General features: G+C 43.5%; 1 protein-coding gene across 3 annotated transcripts in view; it reads right to left on the bottom strand.

Annotated features, from left to right (window-relative positions):
• The window catches only part of NUGGC (nuclear GTPase, germinal center associated), a 52,694-nt gene extending 34,191 nt beyond the window's left edge, over positions 1-18,503 (bottom strand). For 2 of the 3 annotated variants that reach the window (XR_011386247.1, XM_051831783.2), the window contains exons 1-7: positions 16,401-18,503; positions 9,946-10,034; positions 6,801-6,905; positions 6,092-6,200; positions 5,144-5,366; positions 4,697-4,930; positions 977-1,186 (exon numbers count right to left, since the gene is read on the bottom strand). Coding sequence is in view for 2 of the 3 variants with exons in the window: in XM_051831783.2 (XP_051687743.2) it covers positions 977-1,186; positions 4,697-4,930; positions 5,144-5,366; positions 6,092-6,200; positions 6,801-6,905; positions 9,946-9,988 (924 nt within the window). In the remaining variant the exon portion in view is untranslated. The remainder of the gene's footprint in view (positions 1-976; positions 1,187-4,696; positions 4,931-5,143; positions 5,367-6,091; positions 6,201-6,800; positions 6,906-9,945; positions 10,035-16,400) is intronic. The other variant, XM_051831786.2, reaches the window with a different exon arrangement.
• Between the last annotated feature and the right edge of the window lie 1,868 nt (positions 18,504-20,371).

Here is a 20,371-nt window from a genome sequence, read left to right as displayed (position 1 = left end):
TTACTGAGAAAAGTAACCAGCACAAAGCAAATGGTCAGCGAATGTCACTATTATTAGCTATAAGCTTTTCATCCTCAGTGCTTAGTACATCGTATATGTTTGATAAAGGAAAAATCAGTGAACAAAGAGATTACATTCTTAAAAACTCCAACCTCTAATTACAGGTAAGAGCAAACTCCCCTAATGCTTAACACTGTGATGGCACACACATCCAGGAGGCACCTAGTCATTCCATTCACTGGGACTGAACCCCTAGCCAAGGCTTTGGCTGAAGGGATGGACCTTCATCCAAACCACCACCTTCAGCCACCATTAGTTGCACTAGGATAGACACCTAATCCCTAGACCTAAGTCATTAGCTTGTCATGAATCCATTAAATTTTGCCTCTTGGGAATTTGAGTTAAAATATAAAGATCATTTATGAATCCATTTAGAGACAAGGCTAGGCATTCATTTTTGACAATATTTATCTTAATGGCCAAGTCAAGAAAGTTGAGAGGGAAGCAGGATTTGACGCACAAGGAGAAGCAGAGTCACAGGAAATGAGGTAGCAAATGAGAGAACAGGAGATCCAATCCTAACAGGTGGTCCTAAGGTCTGGTTGCATCTTACAAGCTCCTTTGATGTCCTGTTAGTAAACCCCTCTTAAGTTGGGATTATTTTATGTTTCCATTCCTGCTAGCTAATGGCCCCCTATAACGCTTAATTACTTACTTAATTACTCACCTTGCTCCTTGACCACACTACAACTGGCCTTTCTCTTATATCATATACTCTTGTTCCAGCTACAAAGACTACCCTGTGATTCCTCCTTCCTTGGTGCCTCTGGCCAGCCATTTCCTGCCATTGCCCTTAGGCTTAGAACATACAAAATAGAAGAATTCAATGCTAACAAACTCATAAAATTCCTTAAGCTGAAAGCATACAACATTCTTCGTTGATTTGGAAAGGGTGAAGCCTATGAAAGAGAACCACCTTTTTCCATATCTCGTCCCTCTTGCTGTTGAAGTCGCCTGTGCCTGGAATATCCACCAATACGACACCTTCTGGAATCAGCTCAGATTTAGGAAGAGTCACTTCCACATGTTTGATCAAGGGCCAGATTTGTGTCTCAGGTAGTTCTCCATCCCAGCCTCTCCGCTGAGTCCGAATGAAAGGGTCCAATTTGACAGACAGCTCTCCCGCCTGAGGAAGAAGGATGGTGTCACATATACTAGCCATTCCCCTAGCTCTCTTACCTGGGCCGGCTGGGATTCAAGTTCATCAAAGGCATGTGGAGTGCGGGTAACAAGAGCACTGGACAATGGGAAAGGAGACCTAGGATTCAGTCTAGAAGGGCCCATCTTTGAGAGTCAGGAAGGACTTGGAAACCAAGAAATTCAAGCTTTGTAACTTATGGATGAAGAAACCAAAGTCAGATAAGTTACATCACTGAATAATAAAACTTATTTCATTGATGCCACAAATTCTAAAATTAATGTAACTTATATGCAATTTTATAAACTTTGGAAAGAGAAGATTCTTCCCACATGGCTAATATAAACATTTTAATTATTAAGAAACCTAGCAATGACTATAAAAAAATCAATAGTGGTATTGTGATGCTATTTTTCTAAATCAAAAACTGATCTGAAAATTTAACTCTTAAAAGGTTTTTAGGGGCTGCACTGTGGCTTCTGCCTGTGGCACCAGCATCTCATCTGGGCACCGGTTCATGTCCCAGTTGCTTCTCTTCTGATCCAGCTCTCTGCGATGGCCTGGGAAAGTAGTAGAGGATGGCCCCAACTCCTTGGGCCCCTGAACCTGTGTGGGAGACTCAGAAGAAGCTCCTGGCCCCTGCCTTCGAATCCGCACAGCTTTGGCAGTTGCAACCATTTGGGGAATGAACCAGCGGATGGAAGATCTCTGTCTCTATCTCTAACTCTGTCTCTCAGATAAATAAGTGTCCTAAAAAAAAAAGAAAGAAAGAAAAGAAAGGTTTTTAAAATTTATCTTCTGTGGGCCCGCGCCACGGCTCAATAGGCTAATCCTCCGCCTTGTGGTGCCGGCACACCGGGTTCTAGTTCCGGTCGGGGTGCCGGATTCTGTCCCGGTTGCCCCTCTTCCAGGCCAGCTCTCTGCTATGGCCCGGGAGTGCAGTGGAGGATGGCCCAAGTGCTTGGGCCCTGCACCCCATGGGAGACCAGGAGAAGCACCTGGCTCCTGGCTTCGGATCAGCGCGGTGTGCCGGCCGTGGCGGCCAGGCCATTAGAGGGTGAACCAACAGCAAAAAGAAGACCTTTCTCTCTGTCTTTCTCTCTCTCTCACTGTCCATTCTGCCTGTCAAAAAAAATTTATCTTCTGTGTACAAAAAAGAAACCTGATGTATAGCTGGACCAAAATATTTTAATGAGAGTGGATAAGACATGGAATAGAGCTTGGCCTATGTTCCTGCTTAAATGCATCCTGGGACAACACGTTTATGACAGCAACCATAGCAGTGAATCTCAACTGGGGTACTTCAGGAGACAGAAAATGTGGAATGTATAGTGGTCATTGTTAATAAATATATATAGACTGACCCTGAAAGAAAGAGAAGGTTACAAATTCAGAATTTAGATTAAATCAGTGGATTTGTTGCAGTCTGAGTATGGAGTAACAGATTTCTTTAGTCCTAATCAAGGGACAAATTACGAAAAAGAAAATAGTAACATACATTTAAGATATTTTCATTTAAAACTTGAGCAGATATGTTAAAGGGGAAGAACACGAAAAGGAATAGGCTCGAAGAGCCCCTTTCATTAAGAGGACTCACCCAGTAAATTATGGTTCAGGGCCACGCATTATGGATGAAAAGCTAAGATTCCTCATCTCAGCCCAGAATTCCTGATGGAAACCTGAATTAGTAACTTCAACCATTTAAATGGTAATTCTGTTCCCCTTGTTTCAATGGGTAAATTTGTAATGCTGGGAAGGAGTATTTAATACTGAAGTGGGGAAGAAATAAACATTATATCGATACCTTTGGGTAAGTTATATGTATTCAACCCAGATTTGTAATCAATGTGTTTCTCTTTATATGGTCAGTCTATATTTTAGATAAAAGAATATAATCATCTTAATAGTGTTACTCATTTAAATATAAGAAAAGATACTGTGTGTGTGTGTGTGTGTGTGTGTGTGTGTTTTAGGTATACAAGAGATGGCTAAGTGTTTTGAAAAGGTTTCATTCATTTATTTCTAAACGTGGCTGGTCAAGTATTTAAAACAATTTGAGAGGAATGGGGCAGCATTTGCTCTAGCAGTTGGGACACCATATCCATGATTGGAGTGCCTGGTTCAAGTATCAGCTCTGCTTCCTACTCCATCCTCCTGCTCATGCACATCCTGGGAAGAAGCAGGTGATAGACCAAGTAGTCCCAGGCACCTACGTGGGAGGTCTGGATTGACTTCCTGGCTCTAGGCCTTGGCTTGATCCGGTATTGGCCTTTGTGGGCATTCTGGGGTGAACCAATGGCTGGAAGTTCTCTCTCTCTCTCTCTCTCTCCCCTTGCACCTCTTTCTTCTTTCTCTATCTCCCTCTCCATCCCTTCTTCTGTATCTAAGACTAATAAACAATATTTTAATAAACAATATTTTGAGAGACTATATTAAACTTTACTGTAAAATTTCTGAGAAAATTTGATTAATTATGTAAGTAACATTCAATAACTAAGGATGATTTGTCTTACAATCAGGAGATAACTGATCATTACATTCTGAGACAGGTGTTCTTATTTTGTTCTTCTTTTATACAAAAATAGCCCTATTTATAAAAAGAATAGCAACATTTTAAAGACGACTTTTACTACACAAGGAAAGCTAGGTTTAATTTTAAATGTACTTCAGTAAATTGAATGTTGGCGCCATAAATAATTTGTTTTAATTTATAAATTAAATCTTAATAAAATGAATAATGATTATAAAGGCAAAAATACTGCTCTACCAGTTGTCTATCCAATATACATCCTCATTTCTGTCTATGCCAGCAGAATCTTGATTTTTTTGTGTGTCTGCTTCTTTGGGGAAGCAGTGGAATGAGATAGGTCTAAGCAAATAATGACAAGTCTTTTTCTTTCTCTAGACTTCCTTTCAGCTACAAAGGGCCATGAACAATGAAGAAATGTGTCATTAGTGTTTCTGGGAAAGCTTTTACTTCCTGATTTAAGAGGCTATGTGGTTGGTTCTACCTTTTATCTACTTTTTCTTTTCATGAGGCTAGCTGTGATGTCTAGTAATTCAGCAGAAATGTTATTATTATGAGTATGATAGAAGGTCAAGGGAATCCAAAAGGTGTTAATCTTGCATTGCTGAGCCACTAAACCAATATAAGACCCCAAATGTCTCCAGACATCTTATATGAGAAAATGAATAAACTCCTATTTATTTGAGTCATTATAAGACTTTTAAAAATCATTTGCAGCCAAAGCATTGCAAATTACTCTTCAAGTAACTGCTAATGGTCTTTTCTGTGCACAAAAATCCTCCCATTAAGACACCAAGATTCTTATTTGACAACCATAAATGGTGAGAGATAATTTGAGTCATGGGAATTCTGATTTGGGTGTCAACTTATTTCTCCCAGAAACACTATACTTTGAGCAACTGCCCTAAACACACTGAATTGTTATGCTTTAGACCCACCATGAAATAAAGAAAAAACAATGTTGAAACTACCTCTTCTGCCTTGAGGGTGATGATTCTGGAGGTGGGAATCTTCGCTTTGGGCTTTGCCCTCAGTAACTCCTTGTAACTCTTATTTTCTGCCCCCATTCCATACACCACTTGTAGCTTACACATGGCTTCCTCCATGGCTTCATCATCCTTGTCCCATGCATCTGCCTCTTCTCCACTCAGGTCCTCTGTCCTGTGCAGGAGTTTAGTCAAGTTTTTAAGCTCCTCCTTCCACTCCTGCCAAGACAGAGTAGGGACAAGCCTTCATGACACAGACACAGAAAACAATGACACTGCGCCCTGTGGAAGACGGTGTGACAGTACATTCATCTTATCCAGCAAGTCCATCTTATCCAAGTTTTGTCAATGAGGAAACAGGCCAAATAAGCAGTGATTGAAAAGCAGGGGGGGGGGGGGGGGGGGAGGGGCGGGGAAGGAGTAAGCACTTACCTGGTCAGAAAGAAGGTGGATTTTAGCCTCATACTGCTCACAGTAGCCTGAGCTCACTTGCACAATACACGAAGTACATGTACTCTCTCCAGACACTGGTAGAAACATGGCTTGCTGGATGATGGCATTGATTAGGGAGCTCTTCCCAGCCCCTGTGCTCCCAAATAATCCAACGTAGATTGGGTCCAGTGAAGGCTTTTCAATCAAGGCAAGAAGCCTATTTCTGGATCAATGTTTAAATGCACATGATCATGATCAAAGTGTACTGGGAAGAACATTGGGACAGAATGCAAAGGAACTGAGATCTGTCCTTTGGCAAGGAACTACATCCTTCTGAGTCTCTGATGTCTGCAAAAACTATTTGGTAAAATAGCTCTATGCAATTCCTGTAATGTCTATATAGCTGTGAGGCATCTTTATTTATGTTCTACAGAAACTGCATATTCCTGATCCTAGAAATAACATTTGTGTAGGGGTAACATAGTGTTAGGAGCAACCCACAGTTTTCCTGAGAAGGAGACATAGGCTCAAGTCGTCAAGTCAGCTCAGCATAAATCATTGGGTCTTGGGCTTAAAGTCATGTGACCTGGGTGGGATTTGGGGCCCTTTCACTTAGCAACAATGCGACTTTGCTCAATGCCTTAGCCTCTCTGAGCCTCAATTTCAGTAAAATGGGGAGTATGATAATGGCTTCTACTTGACAGGGGTATTGGGAGGATTAAATGAAGTTTGATTTACATGTAAAGTAGTCGGCCAGTGACAATAGTGACGGTCAGTGAATGGCAACGATCAGTAATAAGAATTATTATTATGGGCCAAGCTGCAGAAATGTTTAGCCTTTGCTTGGTTTCTGATTGATAACTCCCCCTTGTTTTTGGGAAACATACCCATGAGCACTGAAGGTGTTACACTAAAGCAAGGTTTAAAGGTAGTGGGTTTCAGACTCACATGAGATACTTGACTCCACTAGGAATGCTGTCATCCAAGAAGACAGACTGAATAAGTTTCTGATAAGTGTTGCTCAAAACCCGTCTGGTCCTGGACTCCAATCTTTCATCTGGAATCAACAGGGACACATTACCTTAACATACCTGGCAGGGACCAAGTACCAGATCTCCAAAGAAGGAGACTGTAGAATATTGTAGAGCAGGGAGAAAAGAAATGAAATGAAAAGCCAGCTATACAAGATAATAAGTTTTCTGACACTAGAGATAGTAGTTCATTGGAGATAACAACCATGGATTCTATAAAGCTCCATATAGCCAGTCTGCTCTGAAACTCCAGATGTCATCGTAGGCTTCGCCATGGCTGTTAGCCTTTTATGATTGCTTTTTTCCTGAGGGCACACAAAAAGCCAAATGCAAGCACACCAAATAAACACCCCTGAAAGGAACCAACTGTGCATTTTCACAGTCTTTGCTCTAACTGGGAAGCAGTTATTTCGATAAGAGCCCTCCCACCCAGACACCTGGAGACAAATGAAGAGCTGCAGTGAAGAGCTGCAGGTCCTTTGAGATCTCTCTTTCTGGAACAGGTTCGTTTGAAGATGTGTCATCCAGCTCCCAGATGTAGCCTTCTCTTCCTTTGAGCCTTTTACACAGCTGGAAGAACCCAGAACCACATTAAGCCAAGCCACACCACAGCTCATGACACTCACACTCCTTAAAGGCACTTTGCTCCAGCGAGGGAAACGCTCGGAACCGCCGGTCTCGATCCAGTCGCCGCCTTTTTTTCATTGGCTCTCTAATTAAGTCATCATCTACTAGAGATAAAGAAAAGTTTTATGAAACTACAGGTCCAGGGGCACGGTATCTTCGCCTCACTTCTATCAGTGTCCAGACCCCAAGGTTCTAAGAGGACCTCTGCCAGCTTCGCCTGCCAGGTAGCTCACTGGGAAAAGATCATTGCTGAGTCATTCCACCTTGGTGCCTACTTCTCAGAGTCATGGGACTTTTTGCATTTAGCTCCAAAATGTAGAGTTCTACAGATCTCTGCAGGTTCCTTAGAAGTTCCTCTCTGCAGTCCCTTAGAAGTTAAAGTGGTAGACATTTTGAGCCAAATGTCAAGAGCTAGGAAATCAACCAACTGTGCAGAGAAAAGGCCTAGATAGGACTAAGTCTAGGATGAAGAAAGGTTTCTGGGAGTTCTTTTCAGACTGGGTAAGAAATTGATGAAAAGCAGAATGCAGAGCAGGAATTTGGTGAAATGGTGAAGACTCCATTTGGGATGCCCTCATTCCATACCAGAGTGCCAGAGTCCTGGCTCTGTTCCAATTCCAGCCACCTGCTAATGTGTACCCTAGGAGGCAGCAGGTGATAACTCAAGTATTTGGGTACCTGTCCCCGACAGGGGAGACCCTAGATTGAGTTCCTGGCTCCTGGCTTCAGCCTGGTCCAGACCCAGCAACTATTTTTTCAAAGAGCAGAACGTGGAAGAAAGAAGGGGGCCATATGTCCAGTGCAAACGACTTCTCCTTGAACCTCAGTTCCTTCATCTGTAAAATGAGAGAACTGACGACACCACTATAAGAATTTGAGATGGGAGATGTGTTTTATAAGATGATCTCCCTTGGAGATTAAATTTGGGGAAGATTTTTACCTTTCCACAAGGAAAGATGTTAGCAGCAGCTTCCTTAGAAATGCAAGAATAGAAATCAGAAGCAGATTTGTGTAGTTCTGCAGAGATTCACTCACATAGTCTCCTTTGATTATAAAGTGGGCTATGTGGGACCCAAAAACCCAAGGAAGGGGTTTAACCCAAATGTTATGTTCTAGATGGGTTTAAGCAAACACCTCTTGGTAATGTTCACCAGGTGAGAAAGGGGTGACAGGCAGGTGCTTGGGATGGAGGTGGTTGGGAAGGGTCCCAGCCCAGTGAGTGGCCCTGGGGCTAGCTTGTGCCTTAGGAAATGGCTGAGAGGTGAACTGGAAGAGTGGATTCCCAAGAGTCCTATCACTCTAAGTTCACAGACATGAGGAGGTCCTCATCCCTGAAGAATGGCAGAGAAGGAGCTTCCCTTGGGGACCCAGGATGACTGTCTGAGCAGAAGGCCCCGCCTCTGCCACTGGGCTCCAGATGTGGGTCTCCCAGACAGCTCAGGCAGCCTCCCTGCTCCGCTCAGCATTGCATGTGCCAGCACAAATCCTGCTGCCTTCCCGAGCCAGCTCACACCTCATAGGATATTTTAGCACAGAGCCATGCTGTTTTCTGAGGTCTGAATCTTTGCCACCTCATGCTCAGGCAGCGACAGGGAGTTGAAAGAATTTGTACTTCACACCCTCCTCTCTTAGACATGCTAACTTATGACTGAGTGCAACTGGAAGAATTCACCCTGGCTCAGCTGAAAGACTGCATTAAACTAAATACCAAGTGGTTGCTGGGCCGGGGAAGAAAAGAGTATGCTACTCAGGCATCTCAGCCAGCTACAGGCTGAAGAACACTTCAGTCTGGGATCCAAAAGGCATCGCAGAATTCCAGGATGTTTCCACAACCTGTCTGTGGAAAGAACATAAAAGGATGTGGACTCTGCGACTCATGAACTCTTGTGTAAATAGTGTTTGCATGGTCTGTTAGCCATGTTATGAAACAAAGGACAGTCCATATCTCAGGGGCCCCTTAATTCAACCTTCTAAGGACTGCTAACTAATCTGATAAAAGATTAGAAAGATTGAAACTTACTTCTCAACCAAAGCAAAAGCTAAAAAGTCCAATTTTAAAAAAAATAACAGAGTTTTAAACTCTTCTTTCATTATCTAAAATGAAAAACCACATGGAAAGGAGACAGTATTCCCCTCTGGATTTCAGTCATGAACGGCAGTATTTTTACATTAAGCAGTAATTGGAATGAAGTGGCCTGAACCTGGATCAAAGCTCTTATTCTTATCTTTCATTGCTGGGTTCCGCCTTGTCCTTTCCAGCATTCTATGCTGAATCTAGCAAAGAGCAGTAGGGGTGGATGGAGGCAGTCCCCCCAAATGCTCAGGCTACTACTGCTTTTGCTTCATGCGGCCACTAGGTGTCACTTTTGAAAACTGATCTGGACAAAGATGCAAGTTCACGGTTCACTCAAACCTTCCGCAGATCCCTTGCATCTTCCAAGAGAAGTACCCCACGTCTCAGGGCTAACTGCAGCCAAGGGGAGCCCCAAGGTTCGTTCTCCCAGTTTTCGTGGCCAGCCGTGCTTCAGAGGCTGCTCACTACCCACCGAGCAGGAAACACAGCCTCCTTCTCCCTAAGGGGTTCATCTCCTGGGAGTGAGCACACTCTCTCCTCAGTTCTCAAAACACAAGTCATGATACATTCCTGCTTTCTGCATGAGGGGGTTACTTTCTTGACATCATCCTTGGGAAAGTTCCCTGATTAGCTCCAGGGGCCCCATGATAGCTTCTGAGGGAGAGCGGCCACCTGCCCTGACTCCAGTGGGCTTCACCATTTAAGGACAGGCTCTACCATGCACACCTTTCCTCTGCAAGGAAAGCCACCTGACACCGTGCTAGGGCCTTGCCTTGTCCCCCTGAAACAGGCTATCTCTAGAATGTCCAAGGTGATTTTCCAGATCAGTCTCTTTTTTTTAAGAAAATAAAAGCCCACAAGTTTAATAGCTGGTCAGACAATTCCCTTTGTTATGAATAGCTATTATAGTTATTGTAGGCATTCACTATTGAAACTTATGAGAAAGTAGTTTCTGAATAAAGAGTAAGGAATAACAGCTACAGTTAAATATGGTCTCACCCACTTGGCTTTGGTCAGATAACAGCACTAAGTTCCTATTTATTCACTAGGGGATGCTCCAGGGATGTTACCTGGGTGTGGCTCCTGATCCACCAAATCCCCAATTTCTGCCATCTCTTCTTAGGCGAACTCTTCCTCCTGTCCACTTAGGAGAACTGGCCTGAAAATACAAAATACAAAGAGGGGTTGGGGTAGAAGAAATTGAAGATGCAAAAACAAAATCTAAGAATGTGTAAATCTGCTTGTGCATTGGTTATGATCATTTTAACTTTTCTTGGACTCTCTCCAGGTGCCACGTATACTACTTGTTGGCTTAAACAGGACAACAATCAATGTGTGACTATTGGTTCTCTGGAGCACTTGTGTCTGCAAAAGTTTAAACTTTGCTATCTGACATATTGAAGACGGCTCACGCTGGAGTGAGAATAAACCTCTGGTGACCCAAGCCGTGAGGGTGAATTCACGTAGCTTTGCTTCTTGGAGTGACATCTGTGCTCTAGTCAGGTTAAGTCTCAGGGCGTTATGCAAGTGCTAGTTAGTGCCAATGAATCTCAGCAAAAATCTGGGAGGTGGCTGGAACCTTTGATCTTCGTAGGGTTACAGCTGTGATCACAGGCTCAGCTCAGGTCCTGTTATGTCAATAACAGGTGTAGTGGGGGCTCTCCCGGCCCATGGAGACGAGCATGGACTGAGCCCTCGACGTGCTCTGGAGTCAAGTGAGTGTGCGTGGGATAAGGATGACACTGGGCTATTGGGATGGATCTAGAAGTTCAGCATGTACCCTAAGTGGTTGGATGGCTCCTGGGTAAAGATTTGGCATGAGATCCTGAAAGCTACACATTTCAGAACAAACTGTTTCTGTCTGAATCTAACTGAATCTAGAAAGCCCCGCAGATTAATTCTCAGTCACCCTGGGCTGGTAACACCGGGTAAGGGACAAGTATCCAAGAAATGTTTGCTTCTTGGCGGAGATCCTAATGTAGGTGCTTGGCGTCTAGCTAACAGATGGGGCAGGACCCAGCACTAAGGTCCCTGGTCAGAACTTTCCTTGCCAGTGTCTCTGCATACCAGCCTGTCCTCTCTAACCCCTAAAACCTGCCCCAGGTTCCAGAGGGGGAGACAGATTTGAGCTTTGCCTCGTGTTTCCTTTCCAGTTGACTGTGTGATAATGTCTTTCTTTTCTCAGAAGCTAGCGCCATATTCTCAGCTTCCATTCACCCCAGGCCACAAGCCTTTGCAGGTGTCAGAGTTACACTGGGGGCTTGGGAGTGGCGAGATGTGAAACCAGTTCCCTGGACCTGCCAGACCACCTCATCCCCATTTCCACTAGAAGGACACCCCTGCTAGGGCCTAAAACACCCCTGAAACATGGAGCATCTGAGGAGGGAGAGAAAAAGAGGCACAGCCAAAAGTAGTGTCAGAGCCAGCCTGGGTCCAGCCCCCCAGAAAATGGGCCATGGTGGGTAGGGAGACCTGGAGACCCACGGATGCACCTAACAGAGGGCACTGTGTGAAGTGTTTGGGAACATGTTATCCTGGAGCTATTTTGTCTTCATCCACAGAAGAGAATCTGGGGGAGACATGGGTAGCATTCAAAGTGCTTCCTCTCCATAGCTAATGTTTCTGTTGGGATCACTCAGCTGTGAATTTCATAAGCAGAATCACCAGCCCCTTCTGAAATATGCAAAACCCCCGATCTGTCCACTCCCATGAGATCCATAGGTATTAGCGAGACTGCTTCATTTACACATTACCCACGAGTGAAAGCCACAAGTCAGCTAAGAGACATTTCATAGTTGGGCTTGTAGACACTAACCACTGTGCCTGGCTAAGAAGTGGTGCGAACCCCAGTGACATGCAAGATCTCAGCTCTCTACTTCTCAGCGCCTTCTCTTGTGGCCCTCCCTCAAGCCATCCCATACTCCTTATTGTTCCACAAACCAGAGTATCCACTGCACTTCCACGGTCGTTAGCCTTTAGTGGGTGCCTTTCCCCTGTTCTTCCGAGTTGTATTTTTTTTTTTCTTCAGGATCCTGTTTTAGCGTTTTCTCTGTGAAATGGTGCTGGATTCCCAGTCATTCCTCTCTTTTGTCCCCACTGTGCCACTCACCCTTCTGTTGACTGTGCTTTGTTTTATCCCTTCCTCCTTATTGAAACATGAGCTCTTCCAGGTCAAGGGACTGCATTTTTTCAACATTACATTTCTACTAAGAAGAGCAATGACTGACAATAAATATTTGCTGAATGGATCTCCCTAGCCATTATTTGTACAAAAAATGTACAGAAAGATGTATACAAAAGCCAAATTCATTTCATTATATGATTAGAGCCCCAGCTTAAAGGATAAAGCAAAGAGTAGGAACAGACAGACAAGCATGGCATTGGAACAGCATTAATAATGAGGATTTCTCCAGAAGCCTGGGAACCACCTTCCTTATAGAAACGAAGACACAGGCAAAGGCAGAAGCAGCGGAAGGAATTGCACAGTGGTCTTCAAACCTATGGCCTTGGAGCTACATACAGAAGAGAGGTGGTGTGTATCTTCTCTGGTTCCAAGACGGTAGAACCATATCCACTAGATGGCAGGTATAAGAAAGTGTTTGGGATTACCAGTCTTGAGTAGTCAGAATCATACCAATGGGATGAGCTCCATTAGAAAGTAATGAATTTCCTGCCACTGGAGGTAGCTGAGCCCACCTCAGCCACCTAATGGTGGCATGCGACTAGCTAGATGATTTAGAGGGCTTCTTCAAATCCCAAGATTCCATGTTTTTATTGTGAAATGCTCACTGGAAATGCTGATAGTGGAACTTCTGTTTGAGATTACTTAATTTCATGAGAAACACAATCAGTCCCTAGTTGGAAATTAGTTGAAAATGCAAAGGCACATCAAAACCTAAGTGAATTAGGACAAGAAAGCGAGTTGATGAGCTATTCCATGGGTAAGTACACAGGAATGTCTGTCAACAACTGTCATCAACACAGTCCTTCCTCAAATGACGCCACGATCCACTTGTCCCAAAGGGATGGAGCAATTGGTGGCATATGCTGTAAAAGTCTGGTTTCCAGCCGGTGCCGCAGCTCAATAGGCTAATCCTCCGCCTGCGGCGCTGGCACACCGGGTTCTAGTCCCGGTCGGGGTGCCGGATTCTGTCCCGGTTGCCCCTCTTCCAGGCCAGCTCTCTGCTGTGGCCTGGGAGTGCAGTGGAGGATGGCCCGGGTCCTTGGGCCCTGCACCCACATGGGAGACCAGAAGCACCTGTCTCCTGGCTTCGGATCAGCGCGGTGCACCAGCCGCAGCAGCCATTGGAGGGTGAACCAACAGTAAAGGAAGACCTTTCTCTCTGTCTCTCTCTCACTGTCCACTCTGCCTGTCAAAAAAAAAAAAAAAAAAAAAAAAAAAAAAAAGTCTGGTTTCTGTGGAGAAGCAGTTGAAAATAGTCCAAAGCTGCTCAGTCAGGCCAGGTTCTGTGTGAGTGGTTTCTTTCACTTGTAAACATATTCCAACTCTGTGGTTAGCAGTTTTGCTTGTGATACTTATTTACATTCATGTGCCCTGGGCTTAAGAATAGCATCTTTTAAACAAGACTCTGCACATTTAGCTAAACACAGGAAGGCTGCACAGAACTGGTTTCCTGTTAAATGACTGTGACTTTTGACAGTTATTCTTGCTCCTCTCACTCTCTCTTTCTTCTGTTTGTGTTTACTTACTGTCTTTTTTTCTTGTAGAAAAATAACAGAGGCAAACACAAATTCATCAGCATATGGTGGAATTAAATAAAGAATATTGGAACTCTTATTAATTTGGACACTGAGATTCAGAGAAGGGAAGAAAATTGTCCAAGGTCACATTAGTAAGGGAATGGTTATGAGGACTTGAACCCAGGTCTCCTGGCTCCAAGTTCATTGCTCTTTGCATTACACTAAGAAGCATCAATGGGCACGATTTAAACAAATGTAGGAAATTGGCAGGAGTAGTGCCCACAAAGGAGGGTTATCTCAAGTACCCACCAAAGGCGTTTTTGGAGAGTGAAAGCTGTTGAATAGGAGGGAGAGCAACAACTTGATAAAAGTGCACATAGGGATTCAAGCTAAAGCTACTGCCTATAAACCCTAAAATGCCCCCAGAAGTAAAATGCACCAGAGAGAGAGCATTAGAGGAGTCCATTGCCACCATATCTGTTCTACGTCTACTGCAGAAGTGAGTGTGTTTATTGTGAATTAGAAAGGTCCTGATCCTTCCCCTACTTCTCTCATCAGAATCTCATCTCACCCTACCTTGCTTCACTTCATTAACCCTTCTTGAGAGGATTTTTGGTTCTTTCATTCCCACCCCTGCCCCCAAAACATCACTACTAGAGAAAAATTTAAGTGCTTAAATGAACACATTTCTTTAAGGGACATTTTAACATCGATTTAGTCCCATTTGCAAAACAAATCCTTGGTGCACAGTAAGCAGTGAGCAAATATTTGTTGGATGAAGTGTACCTTTTGAATCTATCTTAGATGGTAAGCTTAATAATGATAGTGATTGTATTTATTTTACTCATTCATTGAACAAATTCCTGTTGAGCATTTATGTGAGTTAGGCACTGTTCTAGACTCTGGGAATTTAAAAGAGAACAAAAGGGCAAGGTGCCTGCACACAGGACTTGCCTTCCAAACTGTAAATGGTGAGGACGAAATTAATCAGGATTTGGAGTCAGGATGCCTGAGTTTTTGCATCCTGCTCCTACATATCCATGTGACACTGGACAAATCACTTGATGTCTTTGAGCCCCAGTTTCCGAAATATAGAGTAGGAACACCTCTATATAGATTAAATGTGATAATTCTTATGAAATTGCTTTATAAGCACTTAAGTATCTGTACAAATATTGGTTTTGAATATTGTGAAGCTAAGCAAACTAGAAATCAGTGCCAGGATTCATGTGGACCAGGTCTATTTTGTTTGGGGGCAACAGATGCCACCTTAGCTGATGGACCGACTTCTATTCTTGTGCGAGGGTCTGTCACACTGAGGATGCTATACCATCCTCCTTGATGGATTTGATCAAGGGTCATCCTCCCGTGAGGAGGTAGGACGAAGTATGGGATAGGGATGAAGAGATTCTCATAAAATGATGGAATGTTGATGACATTTAGGATCTATTTCCCTTCTTTTTAAGTTTTAGGTTCAGGTTCAAGTACCTTTGGCACTGGCAACATTTCCTCCCATCTTAATGGACATTGTACTGTTCTTGCAAACAATGTATTTCCCAAAGGAACAATTTAAACACAACAGCTTAGAAACCAAAGGTAAAACAAGGGTCTTCAAGTCCTCAAAGGAAAAGAGATCCGTTTTCCACATTAACACATCAGCAAATGTGCATGACACTGTAGCCTCAGGAGGCAGTTGCAATAGAAAGTGCTTTGGTAGGATCTGTTTTTTTTTTTTTTTTTTTCCATCCTTATCCCCAGGTGAATAGGTAAATAAAATAAGCAGAAATTTTCATAACGTACTTTATCAGATTCTAACGAAATGAATTTGAATCTTCTCGTATTGCTCTCCCAAGCTTGTCAAAGCTAATGAGGCATAAGACAACATTTCCCTTCTTATCAGGAAGTAGTGCTGCTGCCAACAATGCCTGCAATCGTTCTTTTGGGAGCAATGATAAATGACTTGCCTAAGATCACACTTAGGCAAAATTCAAACTAAAAGCAGATTCTCTCCAGTTATAGTTCATTGGCTTTTGCCTTAAGATCCACTTCTACAAAAAACAAAACAAAACAAAACAAAACAAAAAAACTACTTTAAGACAATCAGGCAAGAGGGAATAGTTAGAATACAGATAAATTCCAAATGATTCAGGCAGATTATCCATCCACCTTCCAGGAGAGGAGCAAGACTCCCAGCTCCTTAGTTGTGAGCTTGGCACACAGACTTCCTTCCAAAGTGTCCAGTATGGAAATCAGGGGGCAAAGAGTAACCTGACAAACACTGCCTCAGCCAACAAATCCTGCAGACAGTGTGTGCCCTTGACATGACGTGAGGAACGCTGCATGAGCTCTGTGATCTTCTTCCCCAAACCCCTAACTCCAGTGTAATCATAAGAAAACTTCAGACACATGCTTGCAAAGACGAATCCTACAAAACACCTGTCCCATACTCTGCAAAATTATCAAACTCATCAAAAACCAGGAAAGTCTGAGAAGCTGTGACAGCCAAGAGGAGCCGAAGGAGACGTAACTAAAGACAATGTCATGTCCGGAGGGGGCCCGAGAATGGAAAAGAATGTTAAAAATAAACTACAAATCTGAATGAAGTGTAGACTTTGGTTAAGAATGATATACCAATACTGGCTCATTAATTGTAAAAAATATGATACTCAGATCATAGGGGAAATTGGACATCAAATATATTGATGTACTCTGAACTAGACTCTTCAGTTTTCCTGTAAATATAAACCTGCTCTAAAAATGTAGTTTATAACAAACAACAACAACCGCAGGTTACAGTATAAATAACATAAGAGAAACAACTTACCAGGTGTCACTAGATAGGCAAAAGAAATGTTTTAGGCTTCAGTTCCAGGAGTCCACAAAGGAGATGGCTTCTCTGTCTTGGCACAGATGTTTGGAACCAGCTGGGTCTACAGCCCTTCTGGACACAGTGGTAAAGCCACACGTACACAGTGGAACTGAAACTAACTTGCCAACAGGGCCTATTTGCACAATCTCTTCCCTCAGACATCAATGCCTGTCACGTGCGCTTAGTTCTCCCTCTACTGGTGATTTCTGTGCCTCAGCAGTTAACTTTACTCAAGTTCTTAAGCAGAAGTGCTACTAAATTATTTAATAACTAACATTATTTTTGAGCAATTTTAAAACTTCCTGGGTTCTTTATGATAGCCCTTGGCACCTGCTATGGAACACCTGAATACTAGGACTGTTAGACTTTTGATCATTCTATCAGGCTGAATTTTCATTGAACTGTTTGAAAACATGGAAGCAATTGAAAGAGAAATTTCATAGAGCCCCACCATCACACCAAACACCTATCACACTCTCTGCCTTGCAGTCTGTTAATAGATCAACTAGCCACATGCCCATCAAAGACTAATCATTGGGGGCAGGTGCTTGGGGAAGCTGTTGGGACACTGCTTGGAATGTCCTCATCCTAGATCGGCCTGTCTAGGATTGAGTTTCAGCTCCAAAACCAATCCCAGGTTCTTGTTGATGTGCATGCTAGGAGAGAAATGATGGCTCAAGTTGTGGGGTCTCTGCCACTCATATGGGAGACCTGAATTGAAGTTCTGGGCTCTGCCTTTAGCCTGGTTCAGGCCTGGCTATTGCAGGCATTTGGGGAGTGGACAAGTAGATAGATGCTCTCCCTGCCTGTCTGTCTCTTTATAGGTCTCTGCTTTTTCAAATAAAATAAAAATAAATTAAAACATGTTTTTTTTTAAAGCTAATCCCTTCTCTTGTGCATCAGATTCTACTCCCTCTCTCCAACTGAATAAGCAGACCACTTCCTCCCCTTAGTTCATCAAACTTTGATTCACCACTGGATTATTCCTATCATCACACAAACTTCTTGTTCACTTCCATTTTATTAAGAAGGGAGAGAGAAAAAGAGAGAGGTCTCGAGAGAAAAGAGGAAGAGAGAGGGAGAGGGTACTAGCTCCTATCCACTGATTCTCTCCTCAGATATCAACAATGGGCAGGATTAGCTGGGGGCCAAAGCTGGCAGCCGGAAACTCAGTCCAGGTCTCCCATGTGGGTGTCAGGAACCAAATTTCCTGAGCTAGCATTGCTGCCTCCACAGTCTGCATTGTCAGGAAGAGACCATCGGGAGCTGGAGCCAGGCAGTGAACCCAGGGACTCTGGGCATCCTAACTGGTGTCTTTTTTGTTTTGTTTTGTTTTGTTTTTTTTGACAGGCAGAGTGGACAGTGAGAGAGACAGAGAGAAAGGTCTTCCTTTTGCCGTTGGCTCACCCTCCAATGGCCGCTGCGGCCGGCACACTGCGCTGATCCAAAGCCAGGAGCCAGGTGCTTCTCCTGGGCTCCCATGGGGTGCAGGACCCAAGCACTTGGGCCATCCTCCACTGCACTCCCGGGCAACAGCAGAGAGCTGGCCTGGATGAGGGGCAACCGGGAAAGAATCCAGCGGCCCGACTGGGACTAGAACCCGGTGTGCCAGTGCCACAGGTGGAAGACTAGCCCACTGAGCCACGGCGCCAGCCTGGTGTCTTAACCATCATACCAAATGCCAACCCCCCTGAACTTCTTTAGGAAAAAACTCCTCAAGAGGGTTGTCTAAATTCATTGGATCAAAATTGTTCCCTTCTCACTATCATAGGTAGACTCTAGTCAAGCCTTCGCCCTTAGCATTCTACCAGAACTGCTCTTGCCAAAGTCCCCCAGGATCCTGGTCACTTCAACTCTCATCTTGCTTGGCCATCAGATTTGACTCAGCTTAGCATTCCTTTCTCCTTGACACACATTCTCTCAGGCTCCAGGTAATCACACGCTCTCCCTGGAGGCCATCTCCCTAGAGGCACCTCCTCCCTCTCCTTTGCTGCTTGTTTATTCCTCCTCCCAAGCTTGTTAGTAGAATTCTCCAAGGTTCAGTCCTTGGTCTCGTCTCTTTCCTTTCCGCGCTTTAACTTTTCCTGTATGCCTATAACTCTTGACTGTTATCTCCAGTCTTATCTGCTTCATAGCTTTTGCTTACCAGGCACCCCGAATTCAGATACAAAACAGACCACCCTGGAATCCCCTCAAAACCCCATTCCACCTACAGTCTTCTGCACTTTAGCTCCTGGCAACTATATCATTCCATTCCCTTGGTTATGGGGAAACTTTTTTCTACCAAGGGCTATTTGGATATTTAGAATACCATTTGCAGGCCATACAAAATCATCAACTTAAAAATTAGCCTGCTGTAGATTTATCAAATTTCGAGTCCTGCCTGCTATTGCCTTGGCAGGACCAAATGAATTCATGGGCCTTTATAAGGCCCAGGGGCTGAATGTCCCCCGCCCTTGGTGTGGTGTTATCCTTAACATTGATATCTGCCTTTATCCTATATCCTACATCTCTTCTGGTGGAAAATATTGTTAAAATCTTCTAAACATATTCAGAATCTGAACACTTTTCACCGCAGACACAGCTTACTACCATGATTTGAGTTACAACAACCTCTGCCCTTGTTCAGTGGTTCCCAAACTTTGCTGCACATGGGAAGCACCCACGAATCTTCTAAATAGACCAACGTCTGGCTCCCACCCCTGACATTTTGATTTAATAGGATGAGATATGACTTGGGCACAAGGACAGTTTGCCACTCTCCAGATGATTCTAACGTGCATTGAAGTCTGGGAGTCACTGGCATGCTGTGGTTACACCTACCTAAGTGATCCCCACTGTCTATTCTCAACACAGCAAATGGACATACTGTTAAGGTATAAATCAGGTCATTGAATTTCTCTGCTAAAAACACCAGTGGCTCTCCATCTCACTGAAGATTAAAAGCCAAAGGCTTTTTGAGGGCCTGTAAGATGTTCATGTGAGCTTCAGTACCCTCCTCTCCCACCCAACAGCTTCTGTGACCTCTACTGCACTTTGCCTCACTCACTACTCCACTGATGCTCACCTCTTTCCTTGACTAGAGTAGGCATCTTCTCATCCTGGGACCTTTGCACTAACTGTTCCATCAGCCTGAAACTCTCTTCCTCCAAATACATGCATATCAAGTATTAGCTCAAATATCACATTCTCGAAAGGGTCTATCCTAACCCCTGTTTAAAATGAAAAATTGTGCGACCTCTGTCTCTGTTTCTCTGAGATAAAAGAGCAAAAAGGGAGATGATGGTGGAGCATGGAAAGAGCAGACTTGGAGTAAAAATAAAGTTCTGTTCTTGTTCAATTTGAGATGTCTATTACACACTCAGTCTAATAACATATCAAACAGAGAAGCTGGCATTGGACTATAAGCCTGGGAGCGGAGAGATGGTGTCTAAAGCAATGATACTCTGAAAATTGCCTTGAAGAGATAGAGCTGAGAGATCCCTGTGGAATACCACTATTCAGAGGTGAATCAGTCCAACAAATACATGACTTAATAAAAGTGACTGAGAAAAAACAAAACAAAAGAAAAACCAAGAGAGTGGAGGATGCTACTAAAAAGGATTTTTGAGGAAGGTAACAGTCATTGGTAGTAGCACGATAATAAGATATAATAATAAGATATAATAAGATAATAAGAACAAGATGGCAAGATGGGAAGTCACAAAGCTTTAGTAAGACAGTTTCAGTGTCAGAGTGGGGTCAAAGATGAAGTTACTTGAATTCCAGTGGGGAGGAAGTGGAGACAGCACAGATTTCTGTTTTTAACGAGAAGGGTTCTTAATCACTAGCCAATAGACAAAGGGGTTCATGGATGAGTTTCAGGAAAAGTTACCATAAATCCTGCCTCCAAACTACAAAATTTGTGCATGTATGTGTCAGCCTAA

This window comes from Oryctolagus cuniculus, chromosome 2 (genome assembly GCF_964237555.1).
Source record: "Oryctolagus cuniculus chromosome 2, mOryCun1.1, whole genome shotgun sequence".
Classification (NCBI taxonomy): domain Eukaryota; kingdom Metazoa; phylum Chordata; class Mammalia; order Lagomorpha; family Leporidae; genus Oryctolagus; species Oryctolagus cuniculus.
The sequence above is the reverse complement of the archived record's forward strand: the minus strand, read 5'-3'. Positions and strand labels throughout refer to the sequence as shown.